We start from the raw sequence: 24,849 nt of genomic DNA, 5'->3' as shown, positions 1-24,849 counted from the left end.
GAATTTATTGCTGCAATTAACAATAAAAAGCAAGTCACGAACATTTGAGATTAAAGATGTCAGCGCACATGAAAATCACAAAAAAATATGAAAATTTGAATTAGAAACGGATAAGAAAGATGTACGGTCGAAATAACAACAGAAAGAACTTTCAACCTGCAAATCCTCGATTTGTTTCACGGGGTCAAAACCAGAGACATAATTTTCGTCCACGAACACCAGGACAGTACACGAATAACCAACCCAAAAGGTTTCAAAACACAACAATCAGGTCCAATTTTCAAAATAATGAACACGGGCAAAATCAGCGCTCATTTGAGGAAAGAGTTGATAATCGCAATGTTCAAAGTAGTAGACCACAAGGGCCTTCTTCATTTCCAATATACAACCAAAAACAAACCCAAGGCAGCCTACAAGACTTGTCACAACATTCAAGCTGGGAGCAAAACACTACTATGAGAGATCCAAATCTCAATAGGTCTGGCATGGTCACATACAGTTCTGACTCGAGAATTACAACTCAAACATCAAGTGATGGGTATCACCAGGCTCCACCTTTCAACATGTTGATGAACGATCAAAAACCTTTCAACATGTCAATGACTGATCAGAAGAATGAAATTCTTGATAGTAAAGGTAGTGGAAGCTTCTTTGCAAAAGTTGCACAAGAAGGAATACAGTCAAAACCAACTTTCAATTCACAGAATATGCAAATTCCAGGTCTTGATGTTATTCCTGATCAGGAGGATAGCAATACACTGGTGCACAGGCCAAACATAATATCACCCCAACAAAGTTCTGAACTGCTGGGTTCTATGAGTTTCACACAAACTGGAAAACCATTTGCCAATAGACAACAAGATCATACAAATCCTCAAATTCACCAATTTACAAAACCGCTGGAGTACCAAGGACTTAGTCATGTTAGTGTTCCTGAATCAGTTCAACCTGTTCAAATGATGATCCCAAATTGTCCACCTCCTCCCAATTCATTTTTACAAAATGATATGCAATTCAGAAATAATCAGCAGCTTGGACATGTTGGAATGCCACCACCAATGAACAGATCATTTCCTAATCCATTTCCACCACCTAATTTTCAACCAGAACCCTACTCAGGTTCAAATCAGTTTCCTCCAAATTCTCATCCTCCTCCACTCAAGCCAGTTATGAATCAGCAAATTCAGCAGCACCACCAGCAGCCGTTTCAACTTAAAGAAGAATTAATTCAGACAGAACATGCAACTGTACTGCCAGGGAAAGAAAAAGATACAGAGTGGATAAATTCATGGCTTGATAGAAAAGGAGTAAAATCTGATGATTGGAAGGTTCAGAAAAAAGAATGTGTCAAAACACCAGTTAATGTAAGAATTGGCTAGCAAAAATGTTGGACAGAAAGTCACAGGACAAAAAGTCACGGACAAAAAGTCACAATTCAGTTTTGAGACTATATTTCTTTGAACAAGAAAACACAAATTTAAAAACGAATATTTTGTTTTTTCTTGAACTATTATATAAAAAGCAACTTTCTAATTAAAATGTTTTCAATAAATATCAATAATGATCAAATAATTGTTATGAAAACAAAATGTCAAAGTTGCTTGGTACGTAAATGTCTTCATGGTGCTAAGAAATATATTCTTTGCATGATTAAAATGCGATGAATTTTCATTTATCAAAACCTGTGACCAATTTCCTTATCTAACAAATTAATATATGTAGTAAAAAGAAAATATTTCTGGATCTTTCTCTTATACATGTATATTCAAACAATTGTTGAAGAATTATATGTGACTTTTTGACCTATCAAATTTGTGACTTTATGTCCTGTGACTCTCTGTCTGTTTACCGGCTAGCAATACTCAATCTATATATCAATATATATAGATGAGCAGTGTCATAAATGATCTAGTGAAAATACGCTGAAGTACAATTCTAAAATACGTATTGCAACATTCCAATGATAGACAAACAAGATTCAATCAATTGAATTATTGAACTGTATTGTTATAATGTCATAAATGTTAAAAAAAAGTTTCATTCATGACATTGTACTTCATGACTCTGTACTTGTAGCTACATAATGTAGGGTACACATCAATTAGACAGCAACCTCAATTTTGTTCAAAGTACAAGACTCTATGGGTCAGGCCACAACGTATTATACGTGTAGGTTTCAAAGTTGCAAGTAAAGTTTTAACCCTTAACAGACATTAATTTACCTTTTTGTTGGACTATTGAATATATCACACAGGTTGAGACCATCAAACAAGTCAAAGCTAAGGATCTTTTCCCCTAAAAAATTGTTAAGTTAATGTAAATAAAACTGGACATGATTGAACCATCTACAGGTGTTAAGATATACATGTGTACACTTATTGATTGGTCATGTTGGTTATACAAATGTATGTAAGGGACCAGGCTAGGGTTACAGCAAGTCTGTTTTCCTTGAGATACCAACTAAGGGAAGCAGTAGTAGTTACAAAGTAAAGTCTCAAACATTTTGTCTTTACAATGTACAAACATTGTATGCAAAACATTTAAATGTGCATGTTGGAAGGAAAGTTGGAAAAACTTTTAATTCTTTATGCAAAAAGTATATTTCAGTTGAAATTTTGTAGGGTTTAATGCAAGATTGCTTTAAATATACAGATCTTCTTCAATTTTCATGATATGTTTCAGGTATATGATGTCCAAGAAAAAACAAAAAGAATGATGTTTCTGATGGCATCCCTTCAAAAACAGATCAAGATTTTAAAATCATGTGATCAACATCAGATTGAGGAAGAAATGAGAACAACAAATAAATTGAAGGTATGCAAGAATTAAAAAGATACATTGTATCATGGAAGAGAAATATTTAAACTATAAGTAGAATCCAGATGTTCCATGTTGTTAGTTGTAATGGAAATTTATTTTGTATGGGATGTGGTCATGTATGTTAAACATACATCTGTATCATGCATATAAAGAATTGTTTGTTTGCTGATTTTTTAATGCTTTGTGTAAGTAATTGAAACTTGAAAAAGATGGAATTCATTTAGATAAATTTACATATATACAATGTATACTGTGAATGATATTTATATATTACCAATACACTCGTACCTACAATGTACATGTGTATGGATCTGTACAGACATTACATACATATTGACATGATTGAAATGATTCATTGAAATTTCATCACTTGAATACCAATAATATCTTTATTTTATTTTTGAAAATGATTTTGAAATGTCTCCATTTGTACAGGATGAAATGGATGCCATAAGGAAATATTTGTCCACAGTAGATGTTCTGGATTTAAGAATGAAAGTTAAGAAGAGGATGCAAAAAAGGGTTTGTTGAAAGCTATTATTTTGATATGTCAAATTGTTACAAACTTTTAACAGCTCAGAATTTTCCTGAAATATCAAATGGTTATGAAAATAATAAAAGGCTTTAGTTATTCATGTACCATTAACACCAACCTTCTATTAAAAGACTCCTCAACCATAAGAATCCTCCTCCCTTTGTATTACAATACATGTAATATAATGTTATCATTCTCTTTGTCAGAAATTTTGTAGCTGATAGATGATATGGTTTTGAGCTTTGATCTTTCATGTCCTTTTGGAATCAAATTATCCCAGTTTATTTAGTTCCCTTATGAAGTTGTGATTTTCAATTTATTTCAAAAGTATCAATTATAAGGTTCATCAAAAAGAAGGTTAGTTTCAGGTTTAAATTATAATACATGTACAGTGCGTGTATAAGTAGAAACACATTCATTTGTTATTGATCTTTTTTTGACTTGAATAAGTAGATGAGATCGTGTGTTTAGGGTCGGCAAGGTAAATTTATTCAAAACATTTTAGGAAAACCTGAAAAGGCCAATGTTTTTTCTTTTATTTTGGCCTTATCTTAAGCCTTTATTAGCTACTTTGGGGACTCAAATAGCTGTATTAACTGTACTGTACTGACACATATAACATGTATGAAGATAGTTTTCATTAACTAAATGTATAAAGAAAACTTACTTTATACATTTGTACATAAAAAAACTAAAGTTAAATGTATGAATAAGCGGTGTTTGTACAAGAAGAGTTGACAAACAAATGAAGTCAGGTCCAGTAATTTGGTTCATCCAAAAATTGGTTAATTTGATAATGTTAGGATAATGAATGGTAAAAAGTTTTAACGCCTTGTGTATTGTTTGTAAAATGATTATGGAATGTAAAATAATTAGATGAATACTATGAACACAACATCATATAAAAAAATTAAATGAAATTTGGAAATAACTTTATTTTTTGTATTATTTTCAGTATGTGAACATTCTAGCTGGACAAAAAGAATACTATTAGCCTGTTTATACAAATATCCTTTTGCATCACTGTATTATATCCTTTCAGCTTCAATTACTGTTGACATTTCATTCTCTCTATGATCTGATTCAACAAATCTTTTAACTGCAAATTACTTTGTTTGCAGTTGAATTGATATCAGTTCAGACGTCCATGACCCTTGTTTTATCATAGTTATTATTTGGATGTTTTTCATAGTTTAGTTAAAGTATTTTTTTGAACTTTTTTTTTTATGGATAACATGATGTCAGCATTCTAAAAGTCTAAATTTTGAAAGAAAAAAATTATCACAGTACAGGAACACATAGATATGATTATATTCAAAGAGTCTAGAAACTGGTGATATCATGAACAGAGATGAAGTTGTACAACAAACATATCATAATTTTACATTACACAACAGAGTAAAGATTTTGAATACCTTAACACTAAAACTATGTCACTTAAGTTTAGGTCTGTCCATGGGTTGCAATACACTAAATATATATATATATCGCTAGATTAAAATTATTAGCATTCCATCAATTAAATTTAAATTTGTAAATGACAAAAAATTTCTGATTATGGAGATACTAATAATCAGGGGTATTGAAAAAAGATATTTCAAGCCAGTTAAAATTCAATTTTGTAGTTCAATTTTCTCAGTTTGGTGTAGTTTGTTTTTTACAAATAATTTAAGACAGGATAACACTATAAATCACACTGAATCTCACCACCAGCACCTTTGACATGAAATAGAAGTTCTGTAATAATGAAAGTCAAAAAAATATTCTGTAATATTATTGCCACTGGAACAAATATTACAGTATAAAGAGCAAATGAACAAATTTTATTGCATTGTTTATACAAAAAAGTATGTTGGATAGGAACTTCTGTTACGTGGAACAAATATATATTGACAACTGGACTATCATATATCTTCTGACAGATATTACAAAATTAATAAAAAAAAAAAAAACAACAGCTAACAAATACAAAACAATCTAAAAGATAAACAGAATATTAATTGTTATAAACATTAATTTATTTTGAAAGATTTTAGTAAAATACCATATGCATGTACAAATTTATTCTAACAAACAGCTAATATTAATCTCAAAATTGAAATATGATTTGGGTAATTCTCCATGAACAACAACACATCAAGAAAAGCAAAATGACCAACATTTTATTTTTCTCACTAGAATTTTTGTTTGCTTATAATTGAATGAACTTTCATTTTAGGAGAGGATTAAGAAACAAAGAGAAGAGAAATTTTTATCCAGACAGAGAGAATTAGAACAGAGAGAACAATTACACAAGGAAATAGATGGGAGGTTAAAGAAAGTCCATGATAAATACGGTAACAAAAGACAGGTAGTGTTTGTTAATGTATCTATGGGCTGTGATGTGAAAAAAACGTTAAAGCTTTACAAAGAAAGAATTTCATGATAATTTTTCCAACATAAAAATTAGATCTGTTCATTTTTTATGGATGACAAAATGTATTAAACATGTTAAATAACCAAGATAATTAATACATTTTATATGCTTATATCGACTGAAAACTTTTAAGAAAGAACTTTTAACTTTGTGCATTCCCGTTGAAGCTTAATCTAGAAAATAATTTTTAACACATTAAAATTTATGTATGACCTTGATTTTATACTGATAGCAGAATGCCTGTTTTATGTGGTTATTATTTACATGAATTGAGAAGCCCTATTTATATATTTCCGTTTTGGTGTATTATACAGCAAAAAGAGTTGAAGCAGATTGCAGACAAAGTTCTGGGTGAAATAAGAAAGAAAACGCAAGATATTACAAGAGCCACAGATTTACTGAAAAATCTGACTAAACTCAGAAAATTGAGGAAAGATAGATTATTACAGCAAGGTTTGTTACAAAAATGCTTCTCTTTACTCCTTACTTAGTAGAAATAATACCTGTATGATCTTGTATAAAATTAAAATAAATTAGTTTTTTTTTAATTAAACAGGTTATTTATGAGTGTCATTGACCAAATTCTGTAAATAATTGATCTTATATTGATACAAAGATTCTCTTCAAGATCTTATCAGGTGAAAATGATACAAAGATTCTCTTCAAGATCTTATCAGGTGAAAATGATACAAAGATTCTCTTCAAGATCTTACCGGGTGAAAAAAAGGGAGCTACAGTGACTCATAGTGTTAACACTCATTAAAAAGATACCTTATTGGAAATATCAGAGACCTACTAAACGAACATTTTTTTTATTTCTATAATAATGGCTGTATGATTTTGAAAGTTTAAATTACACCAGATTTTTTTCCACACTCATAATGGGGTGGGTATATTTTCTCTGATAAGATTTTGTTCATAGCAGGATGGGAATGTTTTCTTAGATTAGATTTATTCCCAGTCTGGTATAATTAAGTGTAAGTTTCTCTTCTTTTGATTTAAACTAAATATTTGACCATTTAAGGAGTAAACACCAAACCGGAGAGTGATGCAGATTTTGAGGATAAAGTTCAAGATTGTCTGGATGTTGTGAAAACACAAAAGAAAGTTTATACTGCTGAAAATAAAGCACTACAGGTTAGTGATGTCCCTATTAGTGGAATCATCTCATGGAGTTGACATTAATCTTACTGCCTTTAATTCATCTTACATTATATTTTAAAGCAACAAAAACAATTGATAAAGTCATATTGGTATAAATATGAGGTGACTTAAATAATGTTCATCTTTCCACTTGGTATGTATGATATATGAGAATGGACTTGGTGACAAATCCATTAAATATTTGGGAATAGTGTATTAAAAGGAAAATAGTTTATAATTAATGAGATCATTCATCTTGAAATTTCATTCATACATCTTGTGGCAATATAGGAGAAATATTATTGCACTAGTATTTATTCTCGATCAAGTATTAATTATAACATATTCCTTAATTATCTCCAACTTCAATTCCCAAAATATCTTTATAGAAAACAAATGTAAAACAAGGGTATGTGGTATGATGGGTAATTAGACAACTGTCTACCAGAGTCCTAATGCTGGGGATTTAAAGAAGTTCTCTATTGATAGTTCTCATGTATATAAATCCAAGGAAATGCCTTTCTTAAAATAAATATAAAAGTTCAACCATCAATTCTGAAGTAGTAGATATATGCTGGACTTTCAATTGGTATTTTAATTAAAGTTATCCATATAGTTCACAATTACCTTCAACATAAAAGTCCAGAGCTTCAAGTTAAAAACGCAGTAGTTGTCATGTAGCTTAATCAGAGTCACCATGTCAAATTTATTGTTAATAGGTGATGTTGGATATAGAACAGGAAGAAAACAAGGAGAAAGAAAGAGAGAAATTACAACAGATTTTACGTAGTCTTGAAATAAAAAGACAAAAGAAAGATGATCAATTATTATTTGGTGAATCAGGTAAATAAAATTTATATTTGTAATAACTTATATGTTTTCATTTAAACAGACAAGAAAAATCCCAAGAACTTCATGTAGGTTTATATATTTATTACCAGAGATATAAAGAGTTTATATAGTTATTACCAGAGATATAAAGAGTTTATATAGTTATTACCAGAGATATAAAGAGTTTATATAGTTATTACCAGAGATATAAAGGGTTTATATATTTATTACCAGAGATATAAAGAGTTTATATATTTATTACCAGAGATATAAAGAGTTTATATATTTATTACTTACCAGAGATATAAAGGGTTTATATATTTATTACCAGAGATATAAAGAGTTTATATATTTATTACCAGAGATATAAAGAGTTTATATATTTATTACCAGAGATATAAAGAGTTTATTACCAGAGATATAAAGAGTTTATATATTTATTACCAGAGATATAAAAGGTTTATATATTTATTACCAGAGATATAGAGTTTATATATTTATTACCAGAGATATAAAGAGTTTATATATTTATTACCAGAGATATAAAGAGTTTATTACCAGAGATATAAAGAGTTTATATATTTATTACCAGAGATATAAAGAGTTTATATATTTATTACCAGAGATATAAAGGGTTTATATATTTATTACCAGAGATATAAAAGGTTTATATATTTATTACCAGAGATATAAAGAGTTTATATATTTATTACCAGAGATATAAAGAGTTTATATACCAGAGATATAAAGAGTTTATATATTTATTACCAGAGATATAAAGGGTTTATATATTTATTACCAGAGATATAAAAGGTTTATATATTTATTACCAGAGATATAAAGAGTTTATATATTTATTACCAGAGATATAAAGAGTTTATATATTTATTACCAGAGATATAAAGGGTTTATATATTTATTACCAGAGATATAAAGAGTTTATATATTTATTACCAGAGTATAAAGAGTTTATATATTTATTACCAGAGATATAAAGAGTTTATATATTTATTACCAGAGATATAAAGGGTTTATATATTTATTACCAGAGATATAAAGGGTTTATATATTTATTACCAGAGATTTAAAGAGTTTATATATTTATTACCAGAGATATAAAGAGTTTATATATTTATTACCAGAGATATAAAGGGTTTATATATTTATTACCAGAGATATAAAGAGTTTATATATTTATTACCAGAGATGTAAAGGGTTTATATATTTATTACCAGAGATATAAAAGGTTTATATATTTATTACCAGAGATATAAAGAGTTTATATATTTATTACCAGAGATATAAAAGGTTTATATATAAGAGTTTATATATTTATTACCAGAGATATAAAAAGTTTATATATTTATTACCAGAGATATAAAGAGTTTATATATTTATTACCAGAGATATAAAGAGTTTATATAGTTATTACCAGAGATATAAAGCGTTTATATATTTATTACCAGAGATATAAAGAGTTTATATATTTATTACCAGAGATATAAAGGGTTTATATATTTATTACCAGAGATATAAAGAGTTTATATATTTATTACCAGAGATATAAAGAGTTTATATATTTATTACCAGAGATATAAAGGGTTTATATATTTATTACCAGAGATATAAAGGGTTTATATGTTTATTACCAGAGATATAAAGAGTTTATATATTTATTACCAGAGATATAAAGAGTTTATATATTTATTACCAGAGATATAAAGAGTTTATATAGTTTGATATTTCACATTTAATAAAATCTTGTTATTTTGCAAATTGAAGTAAATTTTTTAAAGATGGATCTTAATAAAGTATTGTCAAATCAGGTAAAATTTTAAAATAATATACAGGACATAATTGTTTCCAAATAACAAATTTTACACATTTTTAAAGTCAACTGATAAAATTGTTCAACATAGTTCAGGATTAAATGGGTGTCTTGGCTTGATAGGGTGGGATATTGAAAAACCCATATAATATTCTAAATGTAATTACCTGTGGATAATAATTTTCCAAATAAACAATGAATTTGAATAACCAATAAAACACATACTATTGTGAGATTCTGCATACAACAAATTACATGTGTTTATGGAAGTTATGGTTTCAATCAATTACCATTAATGAAAACACCCTTGAACATTATTTATTGATTGATTGATTGTTGGTTGCTTAACGTCCAGTGGCAAATATTTCATGCATATTCAGGACGAGAACAAGTTCACAATAAATACAATAGGTAGGTTGATACGATAGAGGCCATCTGGGATTATGGTCGGGGAAATTTGGACTGCCACTGGAAAATGAGGGTATCTTGGATAGGGACAGAAATTTTGCCTTACAACAGGCCACCTACGGACCCCTCAAAAGAGTTGTTGCAAGGGTTCTTACCGTGCAAAGAGCGTGTCGCTCTCTTTACATGAGGCATTGGATTTAACGTCCCCCTTCTGACCGGACGTGACTGCAAACTTGATACATCCCGCACAGCCAAAGGGACGCCCCACTTCGGCAAGCGTTTTACTGCCGGTCGGAAGAAGACCAAGTGACCATATTTCTATACCCCAGTCACCCTTGAACAGTATTTAAGATAGAGACATGTTGCTTATAATTTCTATTTCATATTTTTTAAAATGGCTGCTAATATACATGTATTCCTATGATTTGTATTACCAGAGCCAGTAGATTTGAATGATCCAATGTTAATGTTAAGTCAGTATTATAACCAAGCTCTTGATTTTACTTCCAGAGCCAGAAGTTATGAATGATCCAATGTTTATGTTTAGTCAGTATTATGATCAAGCTCTTGATTTTATTTCCAGAGCCAGTAAACATGAATGATCCAATGTTTATGTTTAGTCAGTATTATAACCAAGCTCTTGATTTATTTCCAGAGCCAGTAGATATGAATGATCCAATGTATATGTTTAGTCAGTATTATGACCAAGCTCAAGTATCTGTTGATTCCCTACTCCAAATCAGGTCAGTATTGTGTGTTTAACTGATATGCCAATAAAGGGATTTGGTATGTTTGCTAATAAGAAAGTTTTGAATAAAAGACAAAGATGTGAAGAGTAACTGGTCATTCTGATCCCCTACAAAAACATATTTTTCCTTTGAAGCACGAAAGTTCGGTCTAAACAACATCCTTCAACTTGGCATAATTCGGAGATGCAGCTAATTGTTGTTCATGTCAATCCTAGGTAGTAAAATTTGAGAGGGTCTGGCAACTGAAGTTTTTATGTCAGACCAAAAAGCTGGCAAACATTTTTACCACTTTGACCATAAAAAAAACCATAATAACCAGAAAAGAAATTTTCTGCTTTGACTGTAAACAAAAATTAAAGGAGTAGGGACGGTAAAGGCCGATTTTGGCCTCAAATATCAGGTTCATCCGAAGAAAGATTTTGGACACTTTTTAAACACTTAAGTGTATATTTCAGTTGATTTAATTAGTTGATGTGAAAGATATTAACTGATTTAGTTATTAAAAACGCTCCGATTCAAGCTTAAATATGAGAAATCTATCAAATATGCAAAAAAATGTATATTTTCAGATGGTTTTTGTCAAAAATTGCTAAAATTGTGACGATTTCAGTAATTTAGCATGACTTAATGATGTTAGTACCAGATTGAAGACCTGTTGGTGACCTTCTGCTGTTGTTTTTTTCTATGGTCGGGTTGTTGTCTCTTTGGCACATTCCCATTTCCATTCTCAATTTTATTTTTTACAGAGTTTGTCTTTAGTGCCGTGTGGAGGCAGTAGAGTGCCTCCCCGTGCTTCAGGTTTATGCTCTTATAATATACTAGATTATGGAGTGTGTGTCCGAGCGAGAACTGCTCTAGTTCATTACTTTAGGAATATTTATCAAAAAGTAGTATTTCAATATTCAGCCCCATTCTACTATTTAGTCAGCCATCAGTCCTACCCTGATATACCCTATCTTTTTCGGGTAATTAATACTGATAGCGTTTGACATTTTTAGCCGAACAGATTTATCAATTTTACATAACTTAAATTATTGTATGCTGGTTCATATTCTGGACGCCAGTCTTTGCTCCTTTATAACATGTATAATATAATTCACTAACAAAAAACAATTATGAAGCTTAGAAATGGAAAAATATTAAATACTAAACTTGTTCAAAGGGTATCTACACGTCTCAATCTTCAAAATCGGTTATCTAAAAATACTACCATCGCTAACATTTTTAACAATAAAAATCGTGGTTACCCTTCTATCGATAAGTGTCATGCCAAAAAATGACTTACATGTCCCCGTCTTTCCACCAACAATACGGTTAGGTCCACGTTTAATGGTCGCACATTTTCTTTGAATTTTGAAACTGATATAACTTGAAAACAAACAGTATTATTTATTTACTCACATGAAACAAACCGGGATGTGGTATTCAGTATGTAGGAGAAACTGGACGATATTTATCTAAACGCACTCAAGAACATCTGTATTGTTTTAAAAGACCCAATAAATTCAAAAGTATCATTTACCAACACCTTAAGAAGCACAACCATCCTTTTAAATATTTAGCAGTTCAACCTTTAGAAGTAGTAAATAAGCAGCCTGGTGAATCTCATTCAAAGTTTGTACGATCACGGACAATAATTGAATTAAATTGGATTAAAAAATTACAGACAGTCTACCCTCTCGTTCTTAATGATGATATCATGGGAATTGGTAATATATCTAGAACCGATTCCGTTAACATTTTGGATATAGTTTCTAAAACTGTTCATAAAAACCGTTCTCACGGTCGTAGGACAAATCGCAATCTAAGAAAATTTCGGACCAATCATACCAATATTTCGGACCTAATTTCTATTTCAAAAAACAACGGCAGACATTATCTGTTAACAAAACTCTGTTCATTACCGGTTAATAAGTTAAATAAAATTTTGGAGGATTGCAACACAATTTCATATAGCAGTCCTAAGTATGAAATTGTTCAAATTATTATGGCATATTGTTATTCTAAACTATTTCCCAAAATTGATCGCCCTGAAGATCATAAAAAACATTTTATTAAAATAAAGTATGTCAATAAAGGTTTTGATTTTGTAAATATTGCCGGTATATTTAACGACCATTCTGTTAAAGAACAAATTCCTGGATATTTTGACAATACTGAGCTACCTCTTATTTGTTATATTTACAAGAAATCTACCCGGAAATTTGTGTTTAATTATAGTCAACTGTGTAAAGATGTTAATATCAGTGAAAATACACCTACTTCATGTAATTGTAGTACCTCCGAATATATTTATGGACCCATTTCCCATGTTATAACAGGAGATCTTAACATCGTTCAAGACCGAGAGTTAAAATCATTCCTCAGTAAAGGACCTAAATATCGTCCCCCGTCAATTATTAATTGGAATGAGTGTCGTAATATCATCCAAGACTCACTCCATACTTACTGTATGAAATGGATAAAACGGGAAAAAGCTGACAAAAAATCTTTGGACTCTTTTTTTAATTCAGTAATGAAGATAGTTGATATACGTATTCAACATTTTAAAGAACATTTTACTGTTAACAATAACCACAAAAAACCTATTTCTCGTATCAAACATAAACTAAAAGAACTAGCCAAGAAATTTGTTTTTGTCCCGGCCGATAAAGCTGCTAATAATATTATTATTGTTTGACGTAAATTTTACATTGAGGTTCTGAAAAAAGAAATCACCAATTAACCAACATTCAAACTGACTCCATTTTCAGAAAACGACATCTGTAACAAACATAAACTTTTAGCTACCGCTTTACAAGCAGAGCCAAATACAATGAAAGTCCCAACTATGTACTGGCTTCCGAAGCTACACAAAACACCTTACAAATATAGATTTATTTCGTCTTCAAGCCATTGTTCCACTACTAAATTGTCTATTCTTCTTACCAGCACACTTGGTACAATTAAAAACCTGATAATAAATTGTTCAAATAAGGCCTTCGAAAATAGTGGAATTAATTACTTTTGGAGTGTCAAGAACTCGTTGGAAGTACTTGATAAATTGCATGCTTATATTGGTGATTTTAAATCTGTTCAAAGTTTTGATTTTTCTACCCTGTATACCACATTGCCTCACATTCTCATTAAGAAAAAATTCACACACCTAATTAAATGGGCATTTAAAAAGTCAGAATGTGAATATATATGTTCAAACTCTTTTAGGTCATTTTTTAGTAGCAATAAACAAAAAAACTATGTCAATTGGACATGCTTTGATACTATATATGCCCTTGAATTTTTACTAGATAACATTTTTGTTCGCTTTGGGGATTCCGTATATCATCAGATTATCGGAATTCCAATGGGGACTAACTGTGCACCACTTATTGCGGACCTGTTTTTGTATTGCTATGAGTTACAATTTATGACAAAAATAAGCAAAGACCCATCGAAACAACATCTGATAAACAAATTTAATAATACTTTTAGATATTTGGATGATATTTTGGCTCTCAATAATGACGACTTCAGTATGTATATTAAAGAAATTTATCCTGTTGAACTTACTTTGAATAAAGCTAATACTAACAATGACCACTGCCCTTTCCTCGATCTTGATATCTATATCACTAACGGAAAGCTGAATACTAAAATTTATGATAAAAGAGATGATTTTTCATTTCCTATCGTTAATTATCCATTTTTAGATGGTGACGTTCCCTTGTCACCATCTTACGGTGTTTATATATCTCAACTTGTACGATTCGCTCGTGTATGTAACAATGTTTTAGATTTTAACGAGAGAAATTTATGTATTACTGAAAAATTATTACACCAGGGTTTTCGATATCACAAACTAGTCAAAACATTTACTAAATTTTATCATCGGTATAAGGACATCATTCGTAAATATAGCTCAACATGCAGACTTCTTATACGTTCAGGTATTTCACATCCAATTTTTTATGGAAATATTCTTTATAAAGCACAAAGGTGTCAGTATTCACCTCAAAAACTAACAAAACCTTTGAATAGACTTATTAAGAAGGGATATAATTACGATACTGTTGTCAGGTCATTAAAGATTGCATATTTTGGCGTTAATATTGATTCACTTATAGGGTCTTTGCATCGGAACTAAACACATTTATTCAAAAACCAGTTGTTGGCATGACACGGGTTATGTTCTTCTCATATATGTTATGATGGTATGATACTAAACCCCTAACGGGAAGGATTGTGCCTGATGTTCATATGATGAAATCATAATCTTTCAGTCAGTTTAATTGAAGTCTGGAGCTGGCATGTCAGTTAACTGCTAGTAGTCTGTTGTTATTTATGTATTATTGTCATTTTGTTTATTTTCTTTGGTTACATCTTCTGACATCAGACTCGGACTTCTCTTGAACTGAATTTTAATGTGCGTATTGTTATGCGTTTACTTTTCTACATTGGCTAGAGGTATAGGGGGAGGGTTGAGATCTCACAAACATGTTTAACCCAGCCGCATTTTTGCGCCTGTCCCAAGTCAGGAGCCTCTGGCCTTTGTTAGTCTTGTATTATTAGGTCTTTCCACTTTTCTGTGGAAAGCCTATTGTATTTGTTCTGATTATTATTATTATTATTATTATTTTTTTTTTTTTTTTCTTCCGCCAAATTTTGTTCTTGCGATAAATGTTTGTTTCGCAATATGTCGCTTAGATTTTTTTCATATTGTATCGTATAGGTTATGCGCTTTTAAATTTCACCCTGCTAAGCCGAACCATTTTCTTTGTAAGAGTTATCTCCCTATTCACTGTTTGTCATGTGTGTGCATCTCCTTCGTAACAAAATAAGAAAGCGACAAAATTCTTTTTACAAATTGTTCGTTACATCCTCAGGAATTTTTGGCTAATTTGGATCGAAGCGATTCGATGAAATTTTATAGGAGTTATGTACCTTTACGGAATAAATTTGTCGGTATGTTTTTTTAACTCATAAACCGTTAACCGTATAACCCTGGAATGTTTTTATTTGAGTCCCCTGGGTCCTAACTTAGAAAATTAGGTCAAGGTCAAAGGTCAAGGTCATATTTTAGATTTTCATATGTCTTTGATTTCCCTATAATTCTTGAATGGTTATAGATACAGAAAATTTAAGCAGTGAAAAATGTTCAGTACTTCAAGGGGCAACTTTGTTACATTATGACTGTATTGGTTTTACCATTATGTAAGGGACATAACCCCCATTGATGGTTTATAAAAAGCCATTATTAGGCAAAACACTTAAACAAAAGGTCCTTGACCCATAGGGTCTTTTGCAATGACATTGTGAAGCAATGACCGTGACAAAGGTCACAAGGTCAAAGGTCAAGGTCATGTACATATGTGATTTGGGGCACGACTTGAAGAATTTTATGTGTGTTTGCCAACCAACCAACCAACCAACCAACCAACCAACCAACCAATCATGATCAATCAATAATGATCAATCAACAAATCATGATCATGATTAATCAACCAATCATGATCATGATTAATCAATCAATCAATCATGTTTCCGTCTCATGTGTTTAATATAGGGTTCAAGATCTCCTTTGTTTCTTTTTCGCTGTTTCAATTGACCCTTTCCAACGTGTTTAACCAACCAACCAACCAACCAACCAACCAACCAACCAACCAACCAATCAATCAATCAATCAATCAATCAATCAATCAATCAATCAATCAATCAATCAATCAATCAATCATGATCAATCAATCATGTTTCCGTCTCGTCTCGTGTGTTTAATATAGGGTCCAAGATCTTCTTTGTTTCTTTTTCGCTGTTTCAATTGGCCCTATCCAACGTGTTTAACCAACCAACCAACCAACCAACCAACCAATCAATCAATCAATCAATCAATCAATCAATCAATCAATCAATCAATCAATCAATCAATCAATCAATCAATCAATCATGATCAATCAATCATGTTTCCGTCTCGTCTCGTGTGTTTAATATAGGGTCCAAGATCTTCTTTGTTTCTTTTTCGCTGTTTCAATTGGCCCTATCCAACGTGTTTAACCAACCAACCAAACCAACCAACCAACCAACCAACCAACCAACTAACCAACCAACCAACCAACCAACCAACCAACCAATCAATCAATCAATTAATCAATCAATCAATCAATCATGATCAATCAATCAAGTTTCCGTCTCGTCTCGTGTGTTTAATATAGGGTCCAAGATCTTTTTTGTTTCTTTTTCGCGGTTTCAATTGGCCCTATCCAACGTGTTTAACCAACCAACCAACCAACCAACCAACCAACCAACCAATCAATCAATCATGTTTCCGTCTCGTGTGTTTAATATAGGGTCCAAGATCTTTTTTGTTTCTTTTTCGCTGTTTGAATTGGCCCTATCCAACGTGTTTTACCAACCAACCAACTAATCAATAAATCAATCAATCGATCATGATCATGATCATGATCAATCAATCATGATCATGATCAATCAATCATGTTTCATGATCAATCAATCATGTTTCATGAAAAATTGAAATTTAATATTGTTCTTGCGTCACTTCTGAAAAAAAAATCCACATTTACTCTGAAACTACAAATACAATCGACCTCAAAATTTGCAGTCAGCAGGGCATACATGTACTAAAAGTTTGTAAAAAAATTTGGTGCAGATATCTCTCAAAGCTTTTCCTAGAGAAAAAAAATTGCAATGCCGTAAAAATTGCTTGCTAGGTCCGTAAATTTCAGTAAAAGCCTACAATAAAATGTCCGCTCCGAGATTGAAATACTAATCTGTGTTACAAACAGGTGCTGAAAAATGTACATTATCAGAAAATAATCAATAAATGTGTTTTAAAGTTACACCGGATCAAATAAATCCAAATCATGCACTGTTTGTGAACTGCCATCAAAATGTCAATTTCCTACAATGACAAAAGAAATTACATTGTGTGCATTCCGTCTCTATACATGTTGTCTGTTCAAAGTCCCCACCTAAAAAGGAATAAAAAGACTATCTTTTCGTTATTATAAACCCGTGTCACGTGATGTGGCGCGCGCGCTGTACCTAAAATAAAAGAAAAACTTTCCAAACTAAACATGAAACTTCTCCGGTAACAATAATATAGACCCCATACAGAAACAAACAAACAAACAAACAAACACCCCCCACCCCCAATTCAATTAATTTTAAAGGGGGAAAGACCCCCTACAATTGCTTTTTTAAAGCAATTGATTTATATTTTTAATTTTAGTTTCTTGTGTACAATTTGGAAATTAGTATGGCGTTCATTATCACTGAACTAGTATATATTTGTTTAGGGGCCAGTTGAAGGACGCCTCTGGGTGCGGGAATTTCTCGCTACATTGAAGACCTGTTGGTTACCTTCTGCTGTTGTTTTTTTCTATGGTCAGGTTGTTGTCTCTTTGGCACATTCCCCATTTCCATTCTCAATTTTATTTTTATATGTGCATTGTATTGTCAAAAACAGCCCATATTTATGTAGCAGAAGCATTCTACTTTCCAATAAATAACTAAAACTTTACATTTTAACAATTTTGTAAAACTGCTATATTTTGGGGCCAAAAAGGGGTCTTACTGGACCTACTCCTTTCTGTTGATTCTATAATGATATTTGATTATCTTTACAAAGTCAAAAGAAATTGACTAATTGTTAAATATTTTTATTTCTATTGGTTATAAGCAAAATTTATGGAACTAATTCCCATTCTGTAGTTTATATTGTATCCTATTGGTAATGGTTGCTATTAGTTGATGGTTTATATAAAGTATCACAGCTTGATTATATGTAAACACAAGAAAGACATGTTGATTATCTTCAGATTTATATAACATGTGTAAATCGTTATAAAGGCAAAATGATTAAATTTATTATATTCATATATAAAAATAAGTAGAAAAGGTATGATTGTTAATCAGTTTCATTTACTTCAACTAGATTTTCATTTCAATAGTAAAATATGTTTAATTGCAATTTTTGTCTATAGTGGGTCTCATTGGGGTCTAAGCGTGACGCGGGATTGCCGATTTTTTGTAAGCGTGACACGTGAAAGTCAAATTATTGTGTCGTGAAAACGGGAAATGAGGTCTTACGGGACCCGGGAAATGACAAAAAAATAAGAATTGCTGACGTACATAATGTAAACAGGATATGGGAATCTGACAAAACAGTATGTGGGATCCGGGATCGGAACCCCCCAATGAGACCCCCCTATATGGCTTTAACAAATATGAAGCAAACACATTATATGTAGTCTTTAGATCAATGAAAGATTTAACCAAGAATTATCAAAAACATCCAGAATGCTAAACAGTTTGTTATGTTTATGGAAATACTTGTATATATAGTCTAATATAATGGATGTTGGTAGATAACTAAGGAAGTGTATATATTGTTGCCAACATTGATGTTACGTAATTCCTCCTATTAAACTGATTTTTTTTTTAATATTTATAGATGTGATTGGGACAGATTCAGTGTACCTGAGGGAACACCAGGGGGCAATAGAATTCCTGATGGCTTTATTCTTCCTGAGAAACCATCCAGCGATATATGGACTTCAGCACTAAAGGATGAAACATAAAACCCAGCATTATCAATTAAAATCATTATAAAATTGTTATTGTTTATATTTTCTTGGAGTATTAAGAGACAACTTTTTTTGTGAGCAACATGATGAGTGCCACATGGAGCAGATACATTTTACAATTCCAGAGCACATAGTTTCTCTTAGTTTTTTAGGGTTTTTTTTGGAGGGGGATTGTGTTGCTCAGTCTTTATAACATTTTTTGTCCATTTAAATTTTTACTTTGGCCTTTATGTTGTCTGTTTGTTTTGAACTCATGATTTGTGAATCACCCCTTAGTATCTTCCTTCTACAGTAAAATTAAGGATTTATTTAACAGATTTGCAAGATCACTTCTGAAATAAACCCATTTAAAAAGCAAACTCTTTCTGAAGACCATTTGTTCAACCATTAGGTTTGGTCATTGCTAGCATCACTAGTTATATTATAGAAAAAATCACAAAAATACTGAACTCCAAGAAGATTTCAAAACAGAAGGAACCTGAAGGCTTATCAAATGGCAAAATCAAATGATAAAGCACATCAAATGAATGGACAACAACTGTCATATTCCTGACTTAGTACAGGCATTTTCTAATGTAGAAAATTTTGGATTGAAACTGGTTTTATAGCACTAAACCTCTCACTTGTATGACAGTTTCGTCAAATTGACTGGTTATACCTAATGACAAATGACAAATTAAAGGTATTTTGATTTTTCCTTACTAGCAATTCCAGGATTTTGTGCATCTGATCATTTGACTTTGTGTATCCATACTATGAACAACCTGAATGTCTTTTTCAACAACTGTATGGATTTCAAACCAACTTCTTTATACAGTGTTAGCGTCATACATTGTTCTGCACTATGTGTTTTGGTCTGGTGTGATGCCTGTGATTTTTTGAGAAAGAAATATTTTGTTTCCTTATTTAGGGTTCCAGAGATCATATCTATTATAAATTAGATAGCAAAGAAATAAAAGATCAAGGATAAAGACAATTTATGGCCCTAAATTCTTGCAATGAAGACTGAAGTTTTGCATCATACTTACTAAAAGATATATTCATGCTCAACAGATGAAAACACGCAACAATATTGATTTTCAACTTTACAAAAATCATGCTGTATTCAAGGTTCAAGTAAGTGCATACAAAACACTTCTCACAGTTTTACATACGGAGTTATTTTAGTAAATAGTTCTAAAAAAAATATAGTATTAAATTGTGACTTGAAAACATGTCGTCTAAGAGGTTTTCATGAAGCAAGACTGAATTTCATTATTAAGTTTGTCAATTTTTGAAATGCACTTTTAAATTGTTAAAAAGGAAAATAACAGAGCAGAAAAATACATTTAAGGCTAAGATTCCCAATTCATCTACCTGGTATAATTACATATTACTTTCTAAGAGAAAACAAGATAAAAAAAAAAATCTAAGAAACGACTTTTTATCAATCTCAAGATTCAAAAGTTTTCACCACATAATTTCAGTAGAAAAATCATTGGAAAAAAGTATAATCACAAAATTACTGAAATCCGATGTCATATTCCTGAGTTTGTACAGGCATGCCTGTACCAAGTCAGGAATATGTCCATTTGATTAGGGACTTTCTGTTTTGAGTTTTCTTGGGAGTTCGGAATTCAGTTATTTAACTTTTAAGTTATAATTAATAAAAAAAAAAAATGAATGGGTCATAAATTGACATTCTACATCGATCTTCAAAGACCTGTATGACATATATGTTGTTGTCCTGTTCAACTAAAGACGAAGAACTTGATCTCATTGACCTATATTGGATACCTAAATAACAAATAGCTTACAAAACCTCTGAGTTGTATGACAGTCGCATAAGATTCCATTATATTGACAACAATGCGTGTTCAAAGCAAACAGACACAATAGGCAAAAATGTTAAAAAAAATGTGGTACAGCAGTAATCCCTATCACTATAAAAACAAACATACATGTTAACAAAGAAAACAAAAAGGCATACAAACAAAGCTCACCAGCCAGCAAAAACGAAAGAAAATAATACTAAAAAGTTGAAAACAACACGTTTAATAATTCTATGCGTCCGAAGCGCTTTTCTTGATTTACCTTCATCAGGAACGCTCAAAGCCAAACATTACTATCAGAGACGTAAGATACCAAGGGGATAATCGAAAAATGTAGTGAAAATGACACAGTCATAACAAAAGTGACACAAACCACTTCATTTAAAACTAAAGACTGAGCTACATGAAAATTAAACGAATATAAAACATGACTGACATCAACCAACGATTATGCAAATCAGGCATTTGAAAAACAAATAGGAATGTAGGAGACACATAGTTAACTTGTGAGTGCTCTATCCTGCCCTTGCCAATCAATGACAACAGTAGTTTACAGCCTTCAAACTGTATTGACTTGAGCGCCCCTTATGAGTCTGATGTAGACGAAACTATTCTCTGACGTACAAAATTAGCAATTAATTAATTGTTATTGAAAAAAAACCACTTACTTCGTGATACCAAAGCGCTTTTACCTTTAGTAGGTAAGCACAAAAATTTCGAAAGCCAAGGATTCACAAATACCCGAATTCGTGAGGAGCTACTATATAAAGGATCTAAAAAGGATAGCCAAATTCATCTAAAATAAATGATAGGTTCAGTAAGACCTTTTTTTGGCCCCAAAATATAGCAGTTTTACAAAATTGTTAAAATGTTAACTTTTAGTTATTCATTAGAAAGTAGAATGCTTCTGCTACATAAATATGGGCTGTTTTTGACAATACAATGCACATATATCGGGTACTAACCTCATTAAGTCATGCTAAATTACTGAAATCGTCACAATTTTAGCATTTTAGGTAAATTTTAGACGGTTTTCGTCTTAAATGAAAGTGGCCGCATTTGTGTTCATTCTTAATATTGAAATGTAAGTTGTATTTGATGATAATACATAGCATATATAAAGTTTGAGGATGAACACGGATGCGTCCACTTTCACTTTTAACAAAAACCACATGAAAAGTGACATTTTTTGGCATATTTGATAGATTTGTCATATTTAAGCTATACTCGGAGCGTTTTTAATTGAGTAAATCAGTTAATATCTTTCACATAAGCTTATTGAATCAACTGAAATAGACACTCAAGGGTTTAAAAAGTGTCTAAAATTTTTCGTCAGATGAACTTGAAATTTGCCAAAACTCGGCCCTTACCGGACCTACTCCTTTGTTCGTGGACATTTGGAACCTTGTTTTAAAGCCGTTCTCCCTCATAACTTATTTGTGCACACACCTCTTTATGATTCCGTACATTTGTGATCATAGCGTTTGGAATTTATAGGACATATGGTTTGTTACCGATTCTTTAATTTAAAACGATTTCCAAAGCAAAAAAAGAAGAACTTTCATTCAACCCAAATCGATATTTTCATGATAATAGATCATAATATGCAAGGATACGTTACTGCGCTGGTTATATCTTTAGGGACTAATTGTTTATGAGCAGAGGTAAATTAATAACGTGGGATTTGAACAGCGGTAAACTACTATTGCTTCTAATAAAGTAGATACACACAACTGTCAATGAAATGAGAGGTAAAGACATGATGAGGATTTTGAAAATAAATAACTCAGCCTTGATAATAACAAAAAGTAATGGTTTGTTCTGTCGAAGTTTGAAAATGAATAATCTGACTTACAATGTATTGAGCATGAATAACTCTGCAGGTCTTTTAAGCAATTCTATAAATGCTTTTCTCAAGTATTACTTTTTGTTATTATCAAGGCTGAGTTATTTATTTTCAAAATCCTCATCATGTCTTTACCTTTGATTTGGGTTGAATGAAAGTTCTTCTTTTTTTGCTTTGGAAATCGTTTTAAATTAAAGAATCGGTAACAAACCATATGTCCTATAAATTCCAAACGCTATGATCACAAATGTACGGAATCATAAAGAGGTGTGTGCACAAATAAGTTATGAGGGAGAACGGCTTTAAAACAAGGTTCCAAATGTCCACGAACAAAGAAGTAGGTCCGGTAAGGGCCGAGTTTTGGCAAATTTCAAGTTCATCTGACGAAAAATTTTAGACACTTTTTAAACCCTTGAGTGTCTATTTCAGTTGATTCAATAAGCTTATGTGAAAGATATTAACTGATTTACTCAATTAAAAACGCTCCGAGTATAGCTTAAATATGACAAATCTATCAAATATGCCAAAAAATGTCACTTTTCATGTGGTTTTTGTTAAAAGTGAAAGTGGACGCATCCGTGTTCATCCTCAAACTTTATATATGCTATGTATTATCATCAAATACAACTTACATTTCAATATTAAGAATGAACACAAATGCGGCCACTTTCATTTAAGACGAAAACCGTCTAAAATTTACCTAAAATGCTAAAATTGTGACGATTTCAGTAATTTAGCATGACTTAATGAGGTTAGTACCCGATATATGTGCATTGTATTGTCAAAAACAGCCCATATTTATGTAGCAGAAGCATTCTACTTTCTAATGAATAACTAAAAGTTAACATTTTAACAATTTTGTAAAACTGCTATATTTTGGGGCCAAAAAAAGGTCTTACTGAACCTATCATTTATTTTAGATGAATTTGGCTATCCTTTTTAGATCCTTTATATAGTAGCTCCTCACGAATTCGGGTATTTGTGAATCCTTGGCTTTCGAAATTTTTGTGCTTACCTACTAAAGGTAAAAGCGCTTTGGTATCACGAAGTAAGTGGTTTTTTTTCAATAACAATTAATTAATTGCTAATTTTGTACGTCAGAGAATAGTTTCGTCTACATCAGACTCATAAGGGGCGCTCAAGTCAATACAGTTTGAAGGCTGTAAACTACTGTTGTCATTGATTGGCAAGGGCAGGATAGAGCACTCACAAGTTAACTATGTGTCTCCTACATTCCTATTTGTTTTTCAAATGCCTGATTTGCATAATCGTTGGTTGATGTCAGTCATGTTTTATATTCGTTTAATTTTCATGTAGCTCAGTCTTTAGTTTTAAATGAAGTGGTTTGTGTCACTTTTGTTATGACTGTGTCATTTTCACTACATTTTTCGATTATCCCCTTGGTATCTTACGTCTCTGATAGTAATGTTTGGCTTTGAGCGTTCCTGATGAAGGTAAATCAAGAAAAGCGCTTCGGACGCATAGAATTATTAAACGTGTTGTTTTCAACTTTTTAGTATTATTTTCTTTCGTTTTTGCTGGCTGGTGAGCTTTGTTTGTATGCCTTTTTGTTTTCTTTGTTAACATGTATGTTTGTTTTTATAGTGATAGGGATTACTGCTGTACCACATTTTTTTTAACATTTTTGCCTATTGTGTCTGTTTGCTTTGAACACGCATTGTTGTCAATATAATGGAATCTTATGCGACTGTCATACAACTCAGAGGTTTTGTAAGCTATTTGTTATTTAGGTATCCAATATAGGTCAATGAGATCAAGTTCTTCGTCTTTAGTTGAACAGGACAACAACATATATGTCATACAGGTCTTTGAAGATCGATGTAGAATGTCAATTTATGACCCATTCATTTTTTTTTTTATTA

The 24,849-nt window shown here is 31.3% G+C and overlaps 1 protein-coding gene across 2 annotated transcripts; it reads left to right on the top strand.

Annotated features, from left to right (window-relative positions):
- The first annotated feature begins 30 nt into the window (after window positions 1–30).
- On the top strand, window positions 31–19,338 carry LOC143073438 (uncharacterized). Of its 2 annotated transcripts, XM_076248985.1 has the most exons (9): window positions 32–1,364; window positions 2,683–2,814; window positions 3,256–3,342; window positions 5,574–5,705; window positions 6,086–6,224; window positions 6,796–6,908; window positions 7,634–7,757; window positions 10,637–10,724; window positions 19,177–19,338. In XM_076248985.1, exons 1-9 carry the CDS (start codon window positions 120–122, stop codon window positions 19,301–19,303), a joined length of 2,187 nt encoding a protein of 728 aa, XP_076105100.1. In that variant the 5' UTR covers window positions 32–119; the 3' UTR covers window positions 19,304–19,338. The 2 variants fall into 2 exon arrangements, with proteins under 2 accessions (XP_076105101.1, XP_076105100.1); XM_076248986.1 differs by lacking the exons at window positions 10,637–10,724; window positions 19,177–19,338 and adding an exon at window positions 10,492–10,598 and having other exon boundaries at window positions 31–1,364.
- Window positions 19,339–24,849: the final 5,511 nt, after the last annotated feature.

This window comes from Mytilus galloprovincialis, chromosome 4, assembly GCF_965363235.1.
Source record: "Mytilus galloprovincialis chromosome 4, xbMytGall1.hap1.1, whole genome shotgun sequence".
Lineage (NCBI taxonomy): Eukaryota > Metazoa > Mollusca > Bivalvia > Mytilida > Mytilidae > Mytilus > Mytilus galloprovincialis.
This window is presented reverse-complemented; position numbering and strand designations above follow the sequence as displayed.